At 38.1% G+C, this 20,811-nt stretch overlaps 1 protein-coding gene across 1 annotated transcript in view; it reads right to left on the bottom strand.

The window, feature by feature from the left end:
- Positions 1-6,228: 6,228 nt before the first annotated feature.
- Positions 6,229-20,811, bottom strand: part of LOC122764218 (receptor tyrosine-protein kinase erbB-4-like) — a 232,370-nt gene continuing 217,787 nt past the window's right edge. Inside the window, exons 22-28 of the mRNA XM_044018520.1 lie at positions 18,892-18,967; positions 15,427-15,573; positions 13,607-13,704; positions 12,798-12,968; positions 9,283-9,532; positions 7,597-7,722; positions 6,229-7,385 (exon numbers count right to left, since the gene is read on the bottom strand). Coding sequence (XP_043874455.1) covers positions 6,715-7,385; positions 7,597-7,722; positions 9,283-9,532; positions 12,798-12,968; positions 13,607-13,704; positions 15,427-15,573; positions 18,892-18,967 — 1,539 coding nt within the window. The 3' untranslated portion in view covers positions 6,229-6,714. The remainder of the gene's footprint in view (positions 7,386-7,596; positions 7,723-9,282; positions 9,533-12,797; positions 12,969-13,606; positions 13,705-15,426; positions 15,574-18,891; positions 18,968-20,811) is intronic.

Raw genomic sequence — 20,811 nt, 5'->3', positions numbered from 1 at the left:
TTTTGAGTGATTTTGGACGACATACTATACTTTGACATTTTTGGTCATTTTTGGACGACATACTATAATGACTTTTTTGAGCGTTTTTGGATGACATACTATACTATGAATTTTTTGACCGATTAAGGACGACTTACTATAGTATCACTTCTTTGACCCATTTTGGAAGACGTACTATACTATGACTTTTTTGACCGATTTTGGACGGCATACTATACCATGACCTTTTTTCACCGATTTTCTGACCAATGTCGTCCAAGATGTGAAAAAAAGTTATCGGTTAGTATGTTGTCCAAATTGTGAAAAGAATTGTCATAGGTTACTATGTTGTCTAAAATGTGAAAAAAAGTCTACCGCTGTATGTCGTCCAAAATGTGAAAAAAAGTCATAGGTTAGTATCTCGCCCAAAATCTGACAAAAAAGTCATAGATTAGTACGTTGTCCAAAATGTGAATAAAATGTCTACTGCTGTACGTTGTCCAAAATTTTAAAAAAATTTCATCGGTTAGTATCTCGACCAAAATCGGTCCAAAATATGACAAAAATGTCATACTTTAGTATGTCGTCCAAAATTTGACCAAAATGTCATAGTTTAGTATGTCGTCCAAAATTTGACCAAAATGTCCTAGTTTAGTATGTTGTCCAAAATTTGACCCAAATGTCATAATTTAGTATGTCGTCCAAAATTTGACAAAAATGTCATACTTTAGTATGTCATCCAAAATTTAACCAAAATGTCATAGTTTAGCTTGTCATTCAAAATTTGACCCAATGTCACAGTTTAGAATGTCATTCAAAATTTGACCAAAATGTCATACTTTGATGACTAATTTTAATTAAACAGTGCATGTGTATGTAAAAGTATCTGTTAAAAAAAAAGTGGGAAGTAACCATTGGCACCCGAACATCTGTACATTATCAAATCTGACCCTCATTAAAAAAAGTGTGGACATCCCCAGTCTAAAAGCTTCACGTTTTAAAGTTTCAATCCACCCAAAATGTTCTAGTTAGGATTAGGTTGTCTTCGTAACACAACACATACAAGATTATACATTCCGAGAAAAAAAAGCACGATTAATTCTTAAATATTGACGGATCTTTATTCATATTGAATTAAAAATATAATTTTGACAGATTCATGTAACAAAAGAGCGGGAATACATATTTCAATGTTCTAGTTTGGGAACTGTGTAAATTAACCAGTGAAAAGACTGATAATATGTGACAAGGTGAGCAAAAGATAACTTCTTCCAAACTTCGAAGTACATTTAAGCAGATTCTATAACTTTTGAATAGCAAGAAAAAGATTTCTTTTCACATTTAAATTCATAAATATTTTTTTAAAAACAGTGCGATTGCCACCAAAATCATCAAAGGAAATGCAACACACTTTACAATAGGGAGTGTAAAATAGGCCATAATAGTATTCATATAGGTGATAGGCAATATATAAAAAAATGATGATAACATTTAGCTTAGCTTAAGTTTACACAAAACCTTTCATTTTCTGGCTCAGTTCCTGCACAACTTGTGCTTGAGTGTCTTGCAATGAAAATAGAAAATATAATACAACCCACAGTATGTTGCAATTGTGAACTTGTGCATCCTTATTTGCTACAATGCCAGAACAAAAAAGAAAAAAGAAAAAAAAAAAGGTTAATATGATGATTTTGGTGCCAGTCCTTGTGTCATGTAGCCTATTATGTAGATATGTAGAAGTGGCAACTGGGCCAAACTCCCAAAACATCATGATCATATCCCATTGAATGAAAATATTAGCTTCGTGTAAAACTGTGACTTATAGACAAGATAGAATATTCAAATTCTGAAGCCAAAGTACCTACCAACCGTTATGTACAATTAGTTGTCACTGATATAAATGATCAGTCGTACAAATATTTCATTCAGATCCTAATTTAACAAAAAGAAAAATGAAAGAAAGACAAATCACACTGCAAGATGATATTGTTACATCATTCGATCAGTATTGCCACAAATGGATACACGGCAGAATATGATCTGAAATGAATGACTGTAGTCATTGGAAATATACATAGGACTATTCAAAGAAACAGTGTATAGATCCTCAAAAACTGAGAGTGTAAAGTGACACTGAAGGGTTAGTGACATTTGTGAGCAAAACACTGACAGGAAATGAGGATTAAAAGTTGAATATTCATTATTCATTAGTTTGTGAGTGCACACAGTCTCCGAAACTTTGGCACATTATAGCCAAGAAAATGAAAGAAAAAAGAATTCGCTCCTGAACAAGCGCGAAAAGGTTAAACACAAAAGGTGTGCTGAAAATACAATCTAATATATATCAAATATCAAATCATATACATATATATGTATATATATATATATATATATATAAATACATACATATATGTATATATATATATAAATACATACATTAATATATATGAAACATAAGATACAGTAGATAGTTGAGAATGGTGCAAAAGGAAATAAAAACATAATGAAGAAAAACGTTGCTTCAGCTGGAAAAAAGAAGCATCATTGTGCTATTTACAGATACGCTGGCCTTTTTTTTTAAACCTACCTATAAAAATACTATCCACTTTTTTTAATTCATTTTCAGTTGTTTTTTTTTAACAATGGGAAAACTGTTAAGTGACCTATTCTCTGAACGTCTTTATCGTTTGATTAAAAGACAAAATATCACTATTCCCTTTGTACAGTTTTACCATCCGTTCAGTACATAGTGAACTGTGCTTACTCAACCACTGTCACATTTTATTCATGGCATTGTAGAATATACACATCAGAGTAAAACCAGAACATGTCCGATATACACAGTTTGTTTCCAAAACATGAACGTGTTTGGTTTGATGATCGAGATCATTTAGATCACAGGTGGGTGAATTGTGAGCTCTGAAATCATGATACGACTAATCAAAGCATAGAAAAGAAAAATGTTCCTCTCCTATTTCAGAGGATTCACAGAATGTAGCTGAAAAATGGCAACTGCCTTAGCTGTGGAGAACACAACTGCTCTGTCACTGTCCCACAAGCACGTATACTAGTACAAACAGTACGTAAACCTGTTTGTTTGTGTGGTAACCAGAGAAAGAGAGACACTTGGTAAGAGACATGTAAAATGTAAAGGAGTTGATGAGGAGCATCTGAACAAGTTTTAGTCTTTGTCAACTTAACAAAAACAATGAGACCCCAAAGAAAAAACTTTACACACTATTTATAATACACGTTTACATATGTTCAAAATACGTGAAAGAAAACCAAAAATATATATAGAAAAAATAAATAGAACTGTTACAGTTATAATAATGTCAATTTTTTTTAGGTGAGCAGTCAGTATTGAGAATGACCGTGCTATTTAAAAGTTACATTTTTCTTCACATGAAATTCCGACTTACGACTGTGATCAACCCAGACAACTGCTTTTTCGATTCCCGTGCTCCAGGTGCAGAACAGTGTTGGCTACATACAGTATAATTATACAGTCACCTCTGAGTACACTGAAAGATCTGATCTCATCTGCCACTTACAGTGTACTTACACCTTCTCTCCTGCTTTGTAACGCTGATGCTTTGGTCGAGTAACATTGCTGGAATGCTAATACCGCAGTTTCACACTCGCTGCAGTATTACAGCCTATTGCCTGTCGTTCAGGGTTTTCTCACCTGGCGCACAGGGTGAGATGTTGGGTAACATGATTTCCCCACAGAACAAGTGAAAGTGGGATGAATTAGCATTCAGAAAGCTAAAAGCCCCTTGTGATGCCCGCCGGCTGACAGAGCCAGCAGGGTTTCTCCTCTAGAAGATTGGCTTTATTTTTCCACAGAGATCCATTACAGAGGCTTTTGGTGACTCTCCACTGCTGTCATTGCACTTGAGCACACAGCCACACAGTAGTCTACGAGTATTACAACTAATACTTTTATGGGTAATGGTAAAATGAACTTAGGTTAAATAAATGACCTTCAACCGTACCTATAGAGACACTCATTGCACACATTTACACAAATATGTTTACATTAGTTTAATCTTAAAACAAGTCAGTTTTAAATCAGCAGAAGAGTCTCCTAAGGGTGATCTTCTACAGCAAAACGAGGTTAGTAACAGCAATGTCAACGCCTAAGTGAAACTTAACACAGTGCTGTTTTGGAGACTAAAAATATTTAAACCCTGTGCTCCAAATACCAACATGATTCAGCTTTCTTTGACATGCAAATGTCATTACTGCTGCTGATGTGTCGTTATGGCACTCATCTGTCTTCCTATAGTGTCTGGTCTGATGTCTGTTTATGATATGGTAACATGACATGCCTCCGCCGGAGCTAACCCTGATGATTATTATTTCACATAAAACGTGAAATAGGTAGAGAACACGGTGCCAGGCCAACGTTTGTGTTTCGGATAGTAAGTAAGTCATGAGCGTCCTGAATCTTTGCCTCGACCTGCTTTCACTCGAGAAGAACAAGACTGTGCAGTGATGGTTGTGCATTTGTACGCCAACAGTGAAACAAATAGGCATCAGTTGGTCTCCATGTTTCAGTGTTGTGACATAATTCCCTAAAAGTGGGTGATTTGGAGTAAAACATCCACCAAGGTATTTTTGGATTCAAGTTGTGTTTGTTATACATTATGGAATACACGTGTGGGGTTAAAAAGTTTCAGTAGTTGCCACTAGAAACAGGTATATTTTGAAAAATACCCCACAATGTATCTAGAAATTATAACTGTATATGCTGAAAATCATTGTATTAAATTATATTGTGGTAAACTACTGATTTTTAATAACTTAAACTAAGTAAAAACATGGAATATTCATCACACCCCATCTCCGTTGATACATTTTAGAGGGGGTAGACATGCTCTTTGTTGGTAAAATGCCAAGAGACGTGAGAGCAAAGGAAACTTATTTTCTCACTGTTGTTTTTTACTGTAGTTGCAACATAATGGAGGAAAAAAAAAAACCCACAAACACTTGCACACACAAACTACCACAAAGGGATGTAAATAACAGCAAAGTCATCTGGCTGTGCTATTAATTGAACAAACCCAGCCTAAATTAGGCTTCAAAGTCACTTGAAAACAGATGCTAGTGTTCTCCATCAGAGCTTATTTGTCATCTGGCAGTAGTGTATGAGTATAGAAAGCTAGCCAACAGTGCTTTCAGTGATACTTGTAATGTCTCATTTTTAGTTTTTTTTGGTGTTCCATGGTAAAACTGTGGACGTTCGAACCGTCTCTCCTCCTGAACCACCTTAACCCCATGAGACACAGCGGAGGCTTATCGCGACCACATACATGAGTATATGAACAAAAAAATATCCTCATCATTTAATGTACTAAAATTATTCCTGGACATGTAATTGGCATATTTACAGCTCTGCAGGGTAAGCAACCTTGTTATTGCCACTGAGCTCTGGCTGAGTGTCTGTGCTGTTTACCCTGCACTTCATTATTCACATCCACAAGGTGACGAAGTAAACAGAGTCCTGATGCCTAAAAAGAAAGAAAACAACTAAACCCATGCTGATCTGGATTTTAAACTTTTTTTTTTTTTCCCTTAGGCCCTCTTTAAAAAAATCTCCACAATCATGCTTCTTGTCTCATGAAAAAGAGTTGTCCATTCCCATTAAGACATAAATCCTAGTGCCGCGGTTACCGCTGGTTATGTCAGTCACAATGCTGCTTACAGTGATCTCATGAAGGCAATATTAAACTGAACGGTTTGCTGGCTCTTCGGAGTGGATTGATGTGGAACAGTAGGGATCTCACCATAGGAAGTTATGGGTCATCTTCTGAGTGCTCAATCTTTTAAATCCCTCGCTAGCCATGCAAGTAATCTGTTGAATGCTTTCCACCAAGTTCTGGGTGATACCACTGCCTTTCACAATAATTCTGTGACATTTTGTCCCCTGCTGAACCGTTTTCTGAACTGCAGCACTGACTGCGTGTTGTAGGCTGTTGTCGGTGTGGTAAGACATGTGTGTGATCAATGTTTAATTTCCGTCACTGGTGCAGGTAAATGAATTTCGAGGTAAAAAAACAACAACAACACATGAACAGGCATGTTCAAGCCACATCTGGGCTCCTCTGTATGACTGAAAGTTTGCGGGTTGATCACAACATAAAGCGTGTGTGTCATTTGACAGTTTGCACACAAGCAACAGCAGTGTGTACATACTGCAATATGTAATCTAGCCTTGTGGAAAATTAGATTAAAAGAACATGGTGAAATGGTGAATAGTAATTTATTGGTGTGAATAGAAAAGCATTTATAATTCATGAAAGGTCATGGCAATAACATTCTCTTTGGGCTCACATTCGCTTGTTTCTTTTTCTTTTCTTAAGCATCTATTTTTATTTTTTATTTTTTTGATTGTGTTGTTCCTGTACTCAAGTACACAAGTATTAAAAATGCCATGACACGACGAGACTGAACCCACATTGACGTGATGTGTCTACCTGGGGATCAAGTGTGAAGCTAAAAAACTTAGTCGGAGTAAAGTGAGGCTGTCAATGACTATTGTGGGGTTGTAAAGGCAGAACCACCGAGTGACAATAAAAGACTTGCAATCAGATACAACGGAGAGAAAGGGCTCAGGGACGGTGTGAGAAAAGCCCAGGCAGACAAGTGAAGCAAGGAAACCTAATGACTGTTCATGTTCCAATTATCTCAACACTCTAGTCACCCCTCAGTTGTACGACAGGTGGGTCACTACACTACAGTGTTCCTCTGTCTGTATGGCGGGGGTGGCAAAACATTGCCGGCTTTCATAGCAGCCTCAGACAAATATTCCTGGTTTTCAGCCACAGCGGGGCGAATGCGTCCATTCTGTCGGTAGAAGAAGCGTGTGCTGCAGTCCTGCAGATACTCAGGGTTGTGCAGCGTGGACTTTGGGGGGAGACTGTGCTGCCAGTATTCAGGATTGTCAAACGTGGCTTTTTTGCCTTTCTTATCATACATGATGGTGTTGCTGGTGACGCCCGAGTGCAGAGCATGTCCCGAATGCCCTGGATGCAGGGTGTGTGACGGATAAGAGGGATGGGGGAGGTGGCCGGGAGGTAGCCCATATCCAGTGGATGAGACGGTGTGGCTCGATGTTGATGGGTTGACTGTCTGCGATACTGTCTGCGCGGCAGTGGACCCGGGGCCAGAGATGGAGACTGTACCAGCCAATCCATTTTTGTCCCCAGGGTTAAGGAGAGAATTCAGGTAGAGCGGTTCATTGACATACTCATCGTCCCTGTGGGTGGACTGGATCTTGGGAGCCGCGGTTGCTCCGGTCATGTGCAGGGTGTGGCAACCTGCTCCATCAATCACTGCATGGGCATCGCCATTCCGCCGACGTGTGACAAACGGGTTTTCCTCTACAGGGTTGATGTAGTCTAGAAACAAAAAGATGATAGTATTAGTATTTCTTTTTTTTTTTTTAAACTCGATTAAAACATCATACTGCAACACTAATCGATATATAAAACATGTGCATTAAAATGAAGCTTGGTTGCATTACAGATATCAGAGTTCTTGGACCCTCCACGTATCCATTAACTTTATGGGCACATTTAATGGTTTTCAGAACTGTCAATTTAATGTAACCTGAGTTGTTCTTGTCTCTCATGGCAGCTATTAAGCCCTCCTGGTCCTTGTCCACTTTTGTCCGTTCTGCTAAAAGACCAGTTGGATCGGCACTGTATCGCTGTCCACTACTGTCGTCCCCTCCACCTTGGCAGGTAAAACAGAGAAATGAAGCAGGTTTAAAATAAATAGGTTTAAATTATGGCACATGAAAAACTATCCTGGAGACAAGTAAATCTGTGCCATCATTTTAATGCAGGATACACTTTTGCATTTTCAAAAACATCTCTTTAAAATGCTGACTACATCGATAAAGGACTCTTTTAGTTTTGGAAGGAAACTAGAAATGCATTTTATTTTCTTCTGGCAATAGACTGGTGAATACCTCTGTATAAACAGAGCCATCACTGTTCACACATGGTCGTATTTAATGTGTAATGCATGATCATAACTTCAACAGAGGAGATTATGTTTTTTGTACTATTTGCCTTCTTGTTTGTGAGCACATTTACTTTCAAATTACAAACCAATATTTTATGAATTCTTGCAGAGGAGTGGGGCATGATCTAAGGAAGAACCCAGCCAATTTTGGAGCAGATCTGGCACTGGCGTGTGCTCTAGGGATATTTTCTCAAATTTTCCAGACAAATAAATGTGGAAGGAGGTAAAAACAAAATCTGCTGCTGAGTAGAAGAAATATAGACCAATGTGTATAATAAGTTTGTGCTTCTGCGTTTGTGTGTGCCCACAGGTGAATAAGTGCAACATCTGGTCTAAAGAGAACTCAAAGTCGCTACTGTTGCCTCTCTCTTGTGGAAAGATATAAGCTTAGACTTTTGGTCCTAATTCCCCAAATCCTCAACTAAACTGCTGAGTGATCCATCATCACAGCACAAATCCAATGGGAAAACGGCAGATATGATCAGTCAAGCAGTGAAGCAGGATGCTTACACAAATAACCATAAACCAATTTTTTTTTAAATGTATTCCTAATAGTGTGGAATTGGGTTTTGATGTAGTAAAAGGGACAATACAAGGATTTTAAAACAAAAACAAAAAAACAGTAATATCATAAAACTAATATAAGATAAATAAATAAAGACAGTTCACTGTCAAGTTAGAACCATAGAACTGTTTTGCGTCACTTTAAAAATAACTTCTCTATCTCATTTCTCTATTGTCATATTACACACTGTACAGTAACTGTCAGATGTTGATGTTAAATAACACCATTAGGTTACTCAGGATATAGTTTTTCCATACAGGCAAAGAGTACACAGAGTTGATAACATTAAACATTCATCTCTCGGCACACAGACCCACGAAGATTACTTAAATGTGAGGGAAATTCATAATTGGTCAGTCTTTAGATTTATTTAATATTATTCATTATAAACTTAGAGCCGTTAGTAGTTGTAAGACCAGTTGTTAGGAGATCATGTTATTGCACAGAGCTATTTTCACGGTTGGCTCCAAGCGGAATTGATTGTGTTCATTCCTTGCCACTCAGAAGCCACTTATTCCAGATCTTCAGAAGTGGAGGTCATGTCAAGTTGAGTTCACCCCTGTCTTTGTGTTTCCTGTTCTCCTTCTTCTTCAACATAACACATAACGGCGCTTCTTCACTGTTCTCCAAAACCTCGATGGCTTGAAAAATACTATTACTGCTCTGAGTTTCCACAGTTTTCAGTTCACACTATGCTTTACCTTGACCTGCAGTGAGAGCTGAACATGTCCCAAGGGTGCTTGACCTTGGGGAGGCCTGCTTCCTCAGGGTGCCATTGCAGCGAGGGTCGTCTTGGTTGCCACGAACAAATCCACCACCAAGTTGTCCCCCTGAGGCCAGGTCCTGTGGAGGGAGGCAACTTCCAGATACGGGTGGAACAGAGACCACTCTGGGGAGGGTGGCCAGCATGTCCTCCATGCTGAAACTGGGGTCCTGGTAGCTAAATTGGTTCTAGGTAAACGAAGAGTAGGGAGAGGGGTTAGTCAGGGCATAACTGAAGCGATGTGAGGAGCAGCATCTTCTCTAAGTTAGAAGTGGATTGTCCAGCTTTTATAATCTATAAAGTATAATGTAAAGTACAAAATAAAAAACAAAAGTATCATACTAAAATATTTTGAATAATAAAACGTGGAATCCTTTGTAGTTTTCCGTGTCATCTGTAATATTTCAAAGTGACAGGCAGGGGAGACAAACAGCAGTGCCAAACAATGATATGGCTGCGTGACTGCCAAGGACAATTTAATTAAAATGTTTTTAATTAAACGGCTCCATGCAGCAAAGTCTGAAGCCATATCAGCCCTGCCCTGCTGTGTACATTTGTGTCTATGCTCATAGCAAAACAGTGCTTTTTAGAACCTCACTGTGAGCTTTATTCTAATTTATCTTTGTTCCTCCTTCCAGCAAATGCTTTGTTTTCTCTTTCATGTCCATGGAGTCTGATAAGCCTGTGATCTTCCTACCATGACAAAAAAACCTGTTATTTTCCTGTTACACACATTTTCTCCTTAGACACAAGGACAAGAAAGTCAAAAGGGACAAACCTCCCTTTATTTCTGGTATGTGTATTAAGACTCAGGGTCATATCCCACTTCTAAACTGTGTTTTTGTACTCTTTTATTGAACTGGGAACCCAATTATTTGTCATCATGTAGGCATGTGCCACGATTTAGCCAGAAGAAGCCTTTTATTTAAAATTGACTTTTTTTTTTTGTCATTCTTCAAAATTCAAAAAGATATCAGCACAAAGGAGCAGCAAAAAGCATCTTTAAAGCAAAGTTTGGGTACTTGCATGTACTGTTTGAGTACTAATTTATCAACATCAGTTGATAAAAATTCCAGCACCAACCTAAACACAAAGAAAAATCATGATCTTTACAGAGTAACTAAACCCCTGGTCTGAGGCTAACTCTGCCCAATGCCTGATTTTGAAAATCTCCAAAAAGTGGGCAGGGAGTATCCGTGAGTGAGCACCGCAGGAGGCTTGATGATCGAGTGACAGCAAGCGCAAATCGAGGCAACGGCAGCTAGCTCTGGTATTTCCAGTGACAGTTTAAAGCTGCATTCAGCATGAGACACACGCATTTCAATAAGTTCACACACTCACACATGACATTTCTCACGCTGATAAGTGATAAAAGTCACCACACATAAATTTGTAATCTATGAATCGATGGTGCGAAGGCAGATTGCTTAGCGTAGTTCATTCATTCACACAGCTATCTTGAATTAGCAACCTATCAGCCAATCAGTAAATAGTATTCACTGTTGCTGTGCAGAATGGATGTGCTGCGCTCTGGTGCGCACAGCTCACTTCACTGCTGCCGTTTCACGTCCGCCCGCTTCCACACAGCTGGACAGCTGGAGTCACGAGACTAGGTTTTTTTGGGGTTCTTCTCACACGGAAATCCACTGTAAATGTTGTAAACACAACAAACGCAGCAGTATTTCTACTGACCATATAAACAGGAGCATGTCGAGCTCGTGAAGACTCGTTCTGTGATATAGTAAAGTGAAGTACGATGTGGTGTCATCACGGGATCTTTTATTCTGAAAAGTAAACCAGGGGTTTTATTTTCCTATATCCTCTCCTGCTCGTGCCCCCACTGGGGGTGTGGCAAGAGGAGGACGGTTGGTGACGAAAGCCCGGGAAGAGCCAGCTAATACGAAAATTCAAATGTAATTGGAGGTGTTTAGCCAGAGGCAGTACATGCACTCATTTTTAACACAAAATACATAATTCAAATACTTTACACAAAACTACCAAGAGTTGGACCTGGATCACTGAATAATATTACTGGATAGCTGTATACACTAGTTTTAAACTGAAAAAAGTGGTTTAGGGGTTTAGTTTCTCTTTAAATAATATGTGAAGTGGTAAAAGTGTGCCACCAGGGTGACTAGCCTATTGTTTTCTTAAACACTTACCATGAAGACCATTGTGGACTTAATTAATCCTCTGAGTTAAAGTCAAACATTGCAGCTGAAGGAGAACAAGGAGTGTGTTACCATGCTTACACTTGAGGCCGCCACTGAATGAAATACTTTTCATTATCAAATACAACTCTCAAAATGCCATTGGGCATGGAATGGACAGTAGCTATGACAATTTTTATTCTTCTTTTCAATTTGTGGGTTTAGAAAAAAAAAAGGTGTTACTCTGTATTACTGTTAACTATGCAAGTGAAAAGTGAATGAAACCACACAAAGTTAATAATTATGCAGCCAATGTAATATGAAAGCACACAAATAGTAGATAAGTTAACTTTTTATATGTGGTCAAAATAATCTTTCACGCTTCTGAAATGCACCGAACAGACCTGGAACAGTTGTTTGTGTAATTGGCATTCAGCAGGTGTTTTTACTCTGACACCAACAAAGGGGGATACTAGAATACAAAATGGCTGAGTTGTTTGGCTCTGTGACTGGTTTTTGTGATGGCTTCAAATCGAAAGGAAGACGATGAAGATTTGAGCAACTGAAGGAGTCTGGCTTTCACAATGGAGAGAGAAGGAGGACATCAGACAGAGAAGAAGACAGCAGGACGAAGATGAAAGTGAAACGGAGATGGCTGTTTGGCTTTCGTTTTGAGATCTCAGTCTTTTTGTGCTTGAACTGGACAGTCCTGCAGCAGCCTGCACACTGAGGAAACTCATTCCCACATCTGTACAGAAACTAAACTAAATTATCTGAATTGTGAAGGTCACATAATATGATTTATGACATCAAAACTTCCACAAGCAGAAGCTGAGTATCCAGATCAAATATGTACTATAAAGCAGTACAGTGCAGTGCAGGTCGTCACAGTGCAGTTTGGAACCATACACCTTGATCTGGCTTGTGTTTCCTTTAAGGGGTGTGTGTGGGCCAGATGGTCAAAGCTGTGTCGTAATTAGCATGACTTCATACCAGTGTAATACAGTGTGCATGTTTGCAAATAAATTACACAAAGAAGAAGAATGTGACGCAGCAAACAAAAGGTAACAATGGAGGGGACATCCAGCATTTTGCCATCTTTCTTCTTGCCACGTGGCTGTTCATCACAGGAGTAGCAGCTTTGTTTGACAGAAAGCAGAAGGCTGCATGGATTAACACTGCTGCTTATGTGTGTGATTGCACTACTATCACACATAAGTGATGATTCAACCAGTTAAGGAACTGCAGTGTGTCCAGCTCCACTCTGTAGGAGCCATAACACTTCTCAACGTATAACAGATACCTTGTTGGAGTCCATGCATGGGCGGGACGTGTATGCCAGTGGTGGAATGTTGAAGGAGTGGGGCACCAGGTACTCGTCAACATCCATCAGATCCTCCAGCTCCTCCTCATCCAGGAGGCTTTGAAAGAACTTGCTGTCGTTGGGGCTGGGCAGCTTCATGCGGTCATCACCCTGAGAAAAGTTGTACATTGTGTTTGTGTGTGTGTGTGTGTGTGTGTGTGTAGTGGTTTGTTGTCATGAAACAAAGAAATGGACAAAAAAAAATTTTCAAATGTGTTTGGCACCTCTCAAAAATCATAATCAGTTAATGTTTCATTGGAAAAACAAGATAACAAAAAATGTATGTTAAGGCTGACATTACTAGACAAGTTAATCTTTGGAGTAAATAACAATAATGTATGTAATGAATGGATTAGTATTTTTGTGACATTTTCAGCTTTTACATCTTAACTGGTAAAATATCTTCTCATGCTTTTCTTTTTTTATTTAAAGGCTTTAAACACAGGCTGCCTCATTGTTACCTTAACAACAAAAGCATTGCTTTATACTTCTGACTAAGGCCAGCAATAAAACCAAAACATTTTAAGGTAAAAACACAAATAACTAAATGTCGATGTATTTCGCCAAAAAGCAATATGCAAAGTAAAATGTAATTTGTTTTGAATTTTAATGTCACCCCCTACCATGCTACACCCTCTATAAACTGGCCAAAACAACAAGAGACACTTTTAGAAGTTGTAACATTTGGTTAACACTGCAGGACATTTAACTTTAGTATACTGTTGGGTAAATCAACAAGGATTACATACCTGGATGACAAGGTATCTCTGGGGATCACGCGCCATTCGAGTGAACTCCGCAGCCAGCTCCTTGAATTTAGGCCGGCTGTCTGCATCAATCATCCAGCCTGGAAAAATGTGAAGGATAATGTTTGATCAGTACGAGGCTCCAAATACAGCTATTGATATTTAAACCTGTGGATACTAAATATGTTCTTATTCGACTTAAATGATGACCATATTAATTAATTATATTATTATTAATAATGCCGTAAAATCATATAGTTTTATGTCAATATGTGTTTTTAACAGAAAGCAAGGTTCCTCATTAAAGTCCCAAGCTCATATGTGTGCTATTTTACTTTCATCCAAATCCTTGAGACCTAAAAAGGTACCTTTTTTTTTTTTGCAAATGCACAAATGTGAATGACATTTGAGAGTGTCACTAAACATGAGACATCCAGAAGGCTACCTCCACAGCACATCTGTCTTAGTCGTTAGATCAGTGACTGGAAGTTCAACCTACATGTAAGTCAAACATTAAATCAGCGAAGCATGAAAAATTACACTATGATAGATATAGCAAATATGCTTCCTGTTTCTTAAAGTCTCAGAAGATTCTCAATATAACTCATTTTTTAATGGTATGAAATATTGCCATTTGTTCCATAACGAACAATTACTGATTTTTATATGACATTCTCTTTATTTTAATCACTTTTTCCACTCTAAAGATAAACACTGTTTCATCACTTGAGATGCCATATGGAGTAATGTGCTCTTCTGCCAATTTCTCTGTGAGCACATCGTTGCAGTGCCAAAGCAATCATGTGATCTGGCCCTGAGTAGAGCCTGTTGAGGTGTCCAGGGAAATAAGGCAAAGGGGTCCAAAGAGAGAATGTGGCTTTACACACCATACACATACAGATACAGGAAATTTCATATGTAAAAGGGATCTTTTATCTTGGTGCTTATAGTGTCTTGCCAACAAATCCAAAAGTGCATTGAAAATACAGAATTGTAGTACTGTATAATGTGCAGACTGTGTGTTTGAGAGGAAGAGCTGTATTGTTGTAGAAAGGGAGGTTTTAGACTTGTAAGAATGACCTATCCCTGCTGTGTGTGTATTTGCCAGGTTGGCACAGGTTTTGTGTGTCAGTAAGAGTCAAGGTGACAGTGAGGGCCAGAGGCTTCAGCTTGGAGAGTAGAGGACAAGGCCTTGTGCTGCTGGCATCTCTTCAGAAGCCAGCAGTTACAATTACATCACCAATGACCCCAGTGTCTGACAGTGTGACAGTAGTGACTGAGTTATAAGGCTAACACATTGGCAGTGGGCCTCACACTCACAGTCAGCCAGAGAAATGACTTCCTAATTATCGTTAACCACTAATCCTCCTAAACTTCATTATATCTGAATGGTTTCTCACTCACAAAATAGACATTTCAGACATTAATCTTTGACATCACTTGGACCATTTTTATTTCATAAATCAGTGGTGGCATTTAGAATATGACTCAGTAAAAGCACAATTATTTTGTCTGCTTGAACTAAAAACCATAATATGGTCTTCTCATCAAGTTAAAAAAAACAAAACGATTTGTCTCCTGTGTACTGTGACCTCAAAAGCTGGAAATTGTGACTATCAGAAAAATTAAGGTTTAACAATGGCACATTTTCAGGTTATTGATTGCACCGCTGCCAAACTAATTTGTTAAATCACAAACCTGTTCACAGTGCACCCTGTCATTCAACTAATATCAGATGGTGTTGGTTTCAGCTCCCTCAAAGGACTAGTGGCATGGATAAAAGACGGATGTATCATTAAGCCACCTCAAGTGGTTCTACTTACATTTCACCATGACCATGTAGACATCGATGGTGCAGATTGGCGGCTGCGGAAGACGTTCTCCTTTCTCTAGCAGGTCTGGGATCTCTCTGGTGGAAATCCCATCATATGGCTTCCCGCCAAAGGTCATCAGCTCCCAGATGGTTACTCCTAAAAAGAAAAAAAAGAGGGATGCAGGAATGAAAAACAGAAGAGATACACAACCATGTCTTGTTGTGTATCCCTACAACAAACCTGTACATTTTTCAGCAATAGTTACATGGTTTTATTTGAGCCAGAATTCTCAAACTGTCTTGACCCAAATCACAATATAAATCATGGCAAGAGCACATTTGTGCATAACTAATTCACAACCACATCTCTAACACCTGATATCATTTTGAATTGGTAGATACATAATTTCCCAGTGTTGTCCTTCATTTTATGCATGCTATTTAAAACATATATAGATATATCTTAACTTAAATGCTTGGACCACAGAAATCTCCCTCTGCTCAACTGTGGGTCCCACTTCACAGTCCTTTTTGGGAATCACAGATTCTAGTTTATATGCACATCATACATGAAAAGAAGTAACCCTTATGAAGCAATATTGAAAATGCAGTTTATTGTGTGAAAACAATTTTGAGCATGACAAGGTGGAAATAAACAAGTAAAAGAGAATCAGAGTGCAGAAAAAAATTTAAATGGGAGAAATAAGTGTAAAAGAGAGTTAACCTTTTAACACCTAAGCCTTAAAATGTTCGTCTGAACTTTTTTTGTGATTATTTTAACCATAAAAAGGTGTGTTTTTGCCTATTTTTACAGCATTTCAATATCTGCTAGCTATTTACAATTGAATGCATGTTAAAACAGTGTATTAACTATTTAAAATGAAGAAAAAAGATTTTGGGTGTTAAATTTTGAACAGTATAACATATTTAAAATAATGGAAACTATGTACAAGCGTTTTTCCAACTCTCTCCTCTATGGTGACAAAAACACTGATCTGACGGCTTCCTGCAACAGGGCGAGTGAAATTACCATAATAACCACATGTTGACTTCTCAGCTTTTCAGAAACCGTTGGAATTTTTCTTATAGCACAAACCGTTGCATAATTACGATAATGCAAAGTATGCTTGTGGAAACTTGACGTCTTCGATAAGCTCGGCGTTAAAGGGTTAAGAAGGGTAAAGTGTGAGAGTCAAATGCAGAGAAGAAATTAGTAAAAACGGAAAGACAAGGAAGAATAATGCATAAAGATAAGTTCAAGTAAGAAAAGAATAAACATGAGAAAAAAAGATGAAACACAAATGTGAAACCAGGAGATCAGAGGCCCGGGGCGAAGATCAAAGATGAAGAAAGTAATAACAAGACAAAGTGTAAAGAGGAGACATAAGGGACATGACTTAGTAGAGGACAGGAGAGGAACTCATCACAGTCTTGAAAGTCATCAGTGAGTCTGAACTTTTAGCACTCATCAGCCTTCATCTTGTTAGTGTTAATGAGCTACTGAATGGAAAGCAGAGTAAATGCATACAATGAGATGGAGGTATAATAGCTACCAGTGATAGATGACCCCAAGGGACATGGATGCACTAAACCACACTGATACACACATTGTTCTCTTGATATAACCAATTTTGTCAATTTCTGAAACATTTCAAGTCATTGAAAGACCTCAACGGGAAATTGTTCTTTGAAATACAATATATCCATGAAAGCTGCATTAGACTGAGCATAATAGTCTTTTGATTTAAAGCTTGCTGATGTGCTGATGCCTGCAATGTCTCAACATTACAGGAGTTGAAGTTGTAGCTCAGCACTCAGACAGACCGTGATCTGGATCCGGAACCAGATGTAATCCGATCCAAACCTGGACTTATTTCCATTAATCATTGATAATTGCTGCTGCATTTGTATTTTAACTAGCATAGCTTTTGTAGCCTTAATGGCACCAGAGGTGAATCAGGATGACCAATTCAATTCGATAAAGTGAATGACACTTCAAAGAGAGATGAGGGAAGGAAAAACAAACTGATAATCAGAGAAAGGTAAGAAAAGTAACTACATATGATGTGACTTGAAAATGAATTTACTAAATTAATCTAGCGAGCAAAGCGAGCATACGTGGGTTCTGTCCACAAAAATGCAATGTAGTCCGTCGACAAGGTGCAGACTTTGCTGTGTTGATGAACCCGCCCACATTGAGGAGGTACTATGAAATAATGGAAAATGATGTGCTTGTTATCCAAATCGAGTCGAGTAAAGTAGTGCTAGAACTGTATCAGAACTGAAAAGCATCAGAACTTAAAGGAATACATTAGTGTCACTGGTGGGCATGTAACAAAAAAAAGAATTAAGTTATTTCTCGGTTGGGAAGTACAGTTTTTGCAAAAATGCTACCCCTATTCCGGTAATAAAAAGTTAAATGCAAATTGGTGAAATATTCATTTAAGTGCAGTTGTAAATACTGGAGGTGATGAGGAAATATTGAATACATAGTTGCACTTTGAATTTGACACTTCAGCCGAGAGCAGTTTGTGAACGTCCATGTTAGGCTTCAGAAATCAAAGAATTAGTTCTAGTATAGGGGAGATAACACCAGTAGCATCAGTATTGACTCACACTGGTGACAAATTTCTAAAGTTGAGAAAATGACTTAGTTCCAGACCTAATGCAGTGAGGATAATTCTAGTGACACAGAGTGTTTACCCAATTTCAAATCAGAAAGAAACATAACAATCTATAGTGCAATTTGCAGGTCTGGTGATCAGGCTCTCTTATCTTATTCTCATTACTCTGGAGAACATGTTGGTCATCCAGGATTCCACTAGTTTGTCTATATGAACTTTGCTTGATGAAAGAACTGAAATGTAGTTAATGCAGTAAGAATATAGATGGTTTGGAATTCTAGTTCTCCTGGCCAATCAGGATCTTTTTAAGCTGTTTAAATATAAACATTATATTTGCCTGCAACTGTCCTTTACCATGCAGCTCCAATTAAATGTCTTGGATGTAGTCTGGACTGGAAGTAACACCATGTTAAAAAACAGATAACCTACCAAAGTACATAAGGAACACACATGCAACACTTTTTAAAATTACATTTTAAGGTGAAGACATGTTTAAATGTTACAATGAGGGAGGGAGGGAGAGAGAGGGAGAGGGAGAGAGAGAGAGAGAGAGAGAGAGAGAGAGTGGTGGGATGGGGGAATGGACTTCGGGGGGATAGAGGTTTCACAATAGAGCTTTGAGTGGTTGCTTCTGCACAGAACATACTTTTATAGTTATTTGTTTGGAAGACATGCACTGAAAGTGCCAGACACAGGTTTTAGAAACAAGAACATGATTCTAAATGGAAAATAGCTTAAAGATACATCCCATCACCGCCCAGTCTCCTTTATAAAAAAAATAAATAGCACAGTAAAAACCTAATGATTTATCCACTTCATCTGAGTTCTTACAAGTGAATTTGAAAGCTTACCATAACTCCAAACATCACTTTGGTGAGTAAACTTCCTGTAATGGATACACTCCAAGGCCATCCACTTGATGGGCATCTGACAAAAACAAGCATAGGACTGTGTTATTATAAATATGCAATATCCACCTTTAAAAGCTGTTAACAATAGTCAGTGTCTTTTTTGTCACTGTAAATACAATTTGGTAGATGATGACATAAGTGCTTGGTTGAGACGAGATGCTTTGGCAGAAATGACTACACAATTCACATTAAGGAGAAAAATGAAAGAAAAATCAGGTTTACTGAAAGAAAGTTTATTAGGATAAGTCTGGGGCAGATGGAGGGTAGTTTGGTGACAATAATTAAACCTGAGCACAGTTCTATTGATTACAGTTATGGAGGTCAAGAGGGGGTGTGTGGAAGGTTAGAGTCTGTCTGCTGTTTGTACAGATTCAATTATTTCCTTGAGAAGATATGGCTTGAAATCAACAATCAAACTAGAAAGAGATGAACAAAAATTAGAAGAGGCCAGAAGTCCACTTAAAGTGAGCCCAGAGGAAGTATTTGTTACATTGATCACAAGGTTTTGTGATTTTTGTTCCACGAAATAACAAAATGGTCCAATAGAGCGGAATAGTTTCTCACTTACTCCAATAAAACTGTCATTTGTTCCTCTGTCTGGATATAAAACCCTAACAAATTCTAATGTGTTTTGTTTGTCATTGTTGTCTGTTGCTGAGTGTTAACGGTAAAGTCCAAAGAAGTATATCAATATTATTGTGTATCAGTGCGGAGCCAAAAACCAAATATCATCCACAGCAGACTGTAAAGCAGTTGCTGCTGGCTCAAATGATCAAATAGAACATACAGTATTAGTGCAATACCGTGTAACTATACCAACACATCCATATAAGTGGTTTAATAATACCAGAAATATGACAACTGTGGGGAAATATAATTGCCACTAAGATCCCTGTAACTTCATCCATTCAGACCTTTAAGAAAGAAAGATAAATTTTAGTCCCATTACAACATTTTCCACCCACCATCCATTATTTAGACCACTTATCCTTTTAGTGGGATGCAGGGAGCGCGAGAGCCAGTCTGTGCTGACATCGGGCAAGAAGCAATACAGACAGGTCGAGTAAAACATTATGCCAATACTATTTTTAAATATTGAAGAAAATTGCATTTTCAAATGTAAAAGGTAAATAGTTTATGGCATTGAGATCAATAGAAATGCAATCTCTTCAATCAATATGCGGCAACAGCCCCTGGCTGAAAGCGACTAACCTGGATCTGCTTATGTACTTCCAGGCAGTTCATTTTTTTTTCATTTGAAGGCAAATTAAATAATTTATTATTTGCATCCATCTGCCCCTTGACATTTTTAAGCAATCATGCCAACTCTAAAATGAATTAAGTGTTCAGAACTGGAAATAACAGAGGTCATGGATCCTAAAGAAGAAATGGATTAAATGCAGCTTATAGCAACATAAACTGTCGTTTTTATAAAACCGCTCATCTTGCTCTTCTTGTAGAACCTGAACATTTAATTTTCCAAAATCTCACACTAATCCTTTAACTATTAATCTACTCCTGTTTATTTGGTAGTAACATGATATTACATATAATCAAATATCTCAAAACCTTCTCATAATACAAATTTTTCACTCAGTGACCTGTCCAGAGTGCAACCTGCCTTTCGCCCTACGTCGGCTGGGATTGGCACCAGGGCCCCCCCACATGGAGGATAAAGTGTTAGATGATGAATGGAGATTACAGGTAAAATTAGTGCAAAGATGGTAACAGACGAATGTCGTATCAGTTGTGGCAGGTGACACAAAGTGTGACATCTGGTGACGCGAAACACCCTAAATTTGGTCATGATTATAAATCTTACAACATGGTTGCTCTATGTGCAACCGGACGAAGAAAGTG

This window comes from Solea senegalensis, linkage group LG2 (assembly GCF_019176455.1).
Source record: "Solea senegalensis isolate Sse05_10M linkage group LG2, IFAPA_SoseM_1, whole genome shotgun sequence".
Classification (NCBI taxonomy): Eukaryota; Metazoa; Chordata; class Actinopteri; order Pleuronectiformes; family Soleidae; genus Solea; species Solea senegalensis.
Note: the sequence above shows the minus strand (reverse complement) of the source record. Positions and strands in the feature narration are given on the sequence as shown.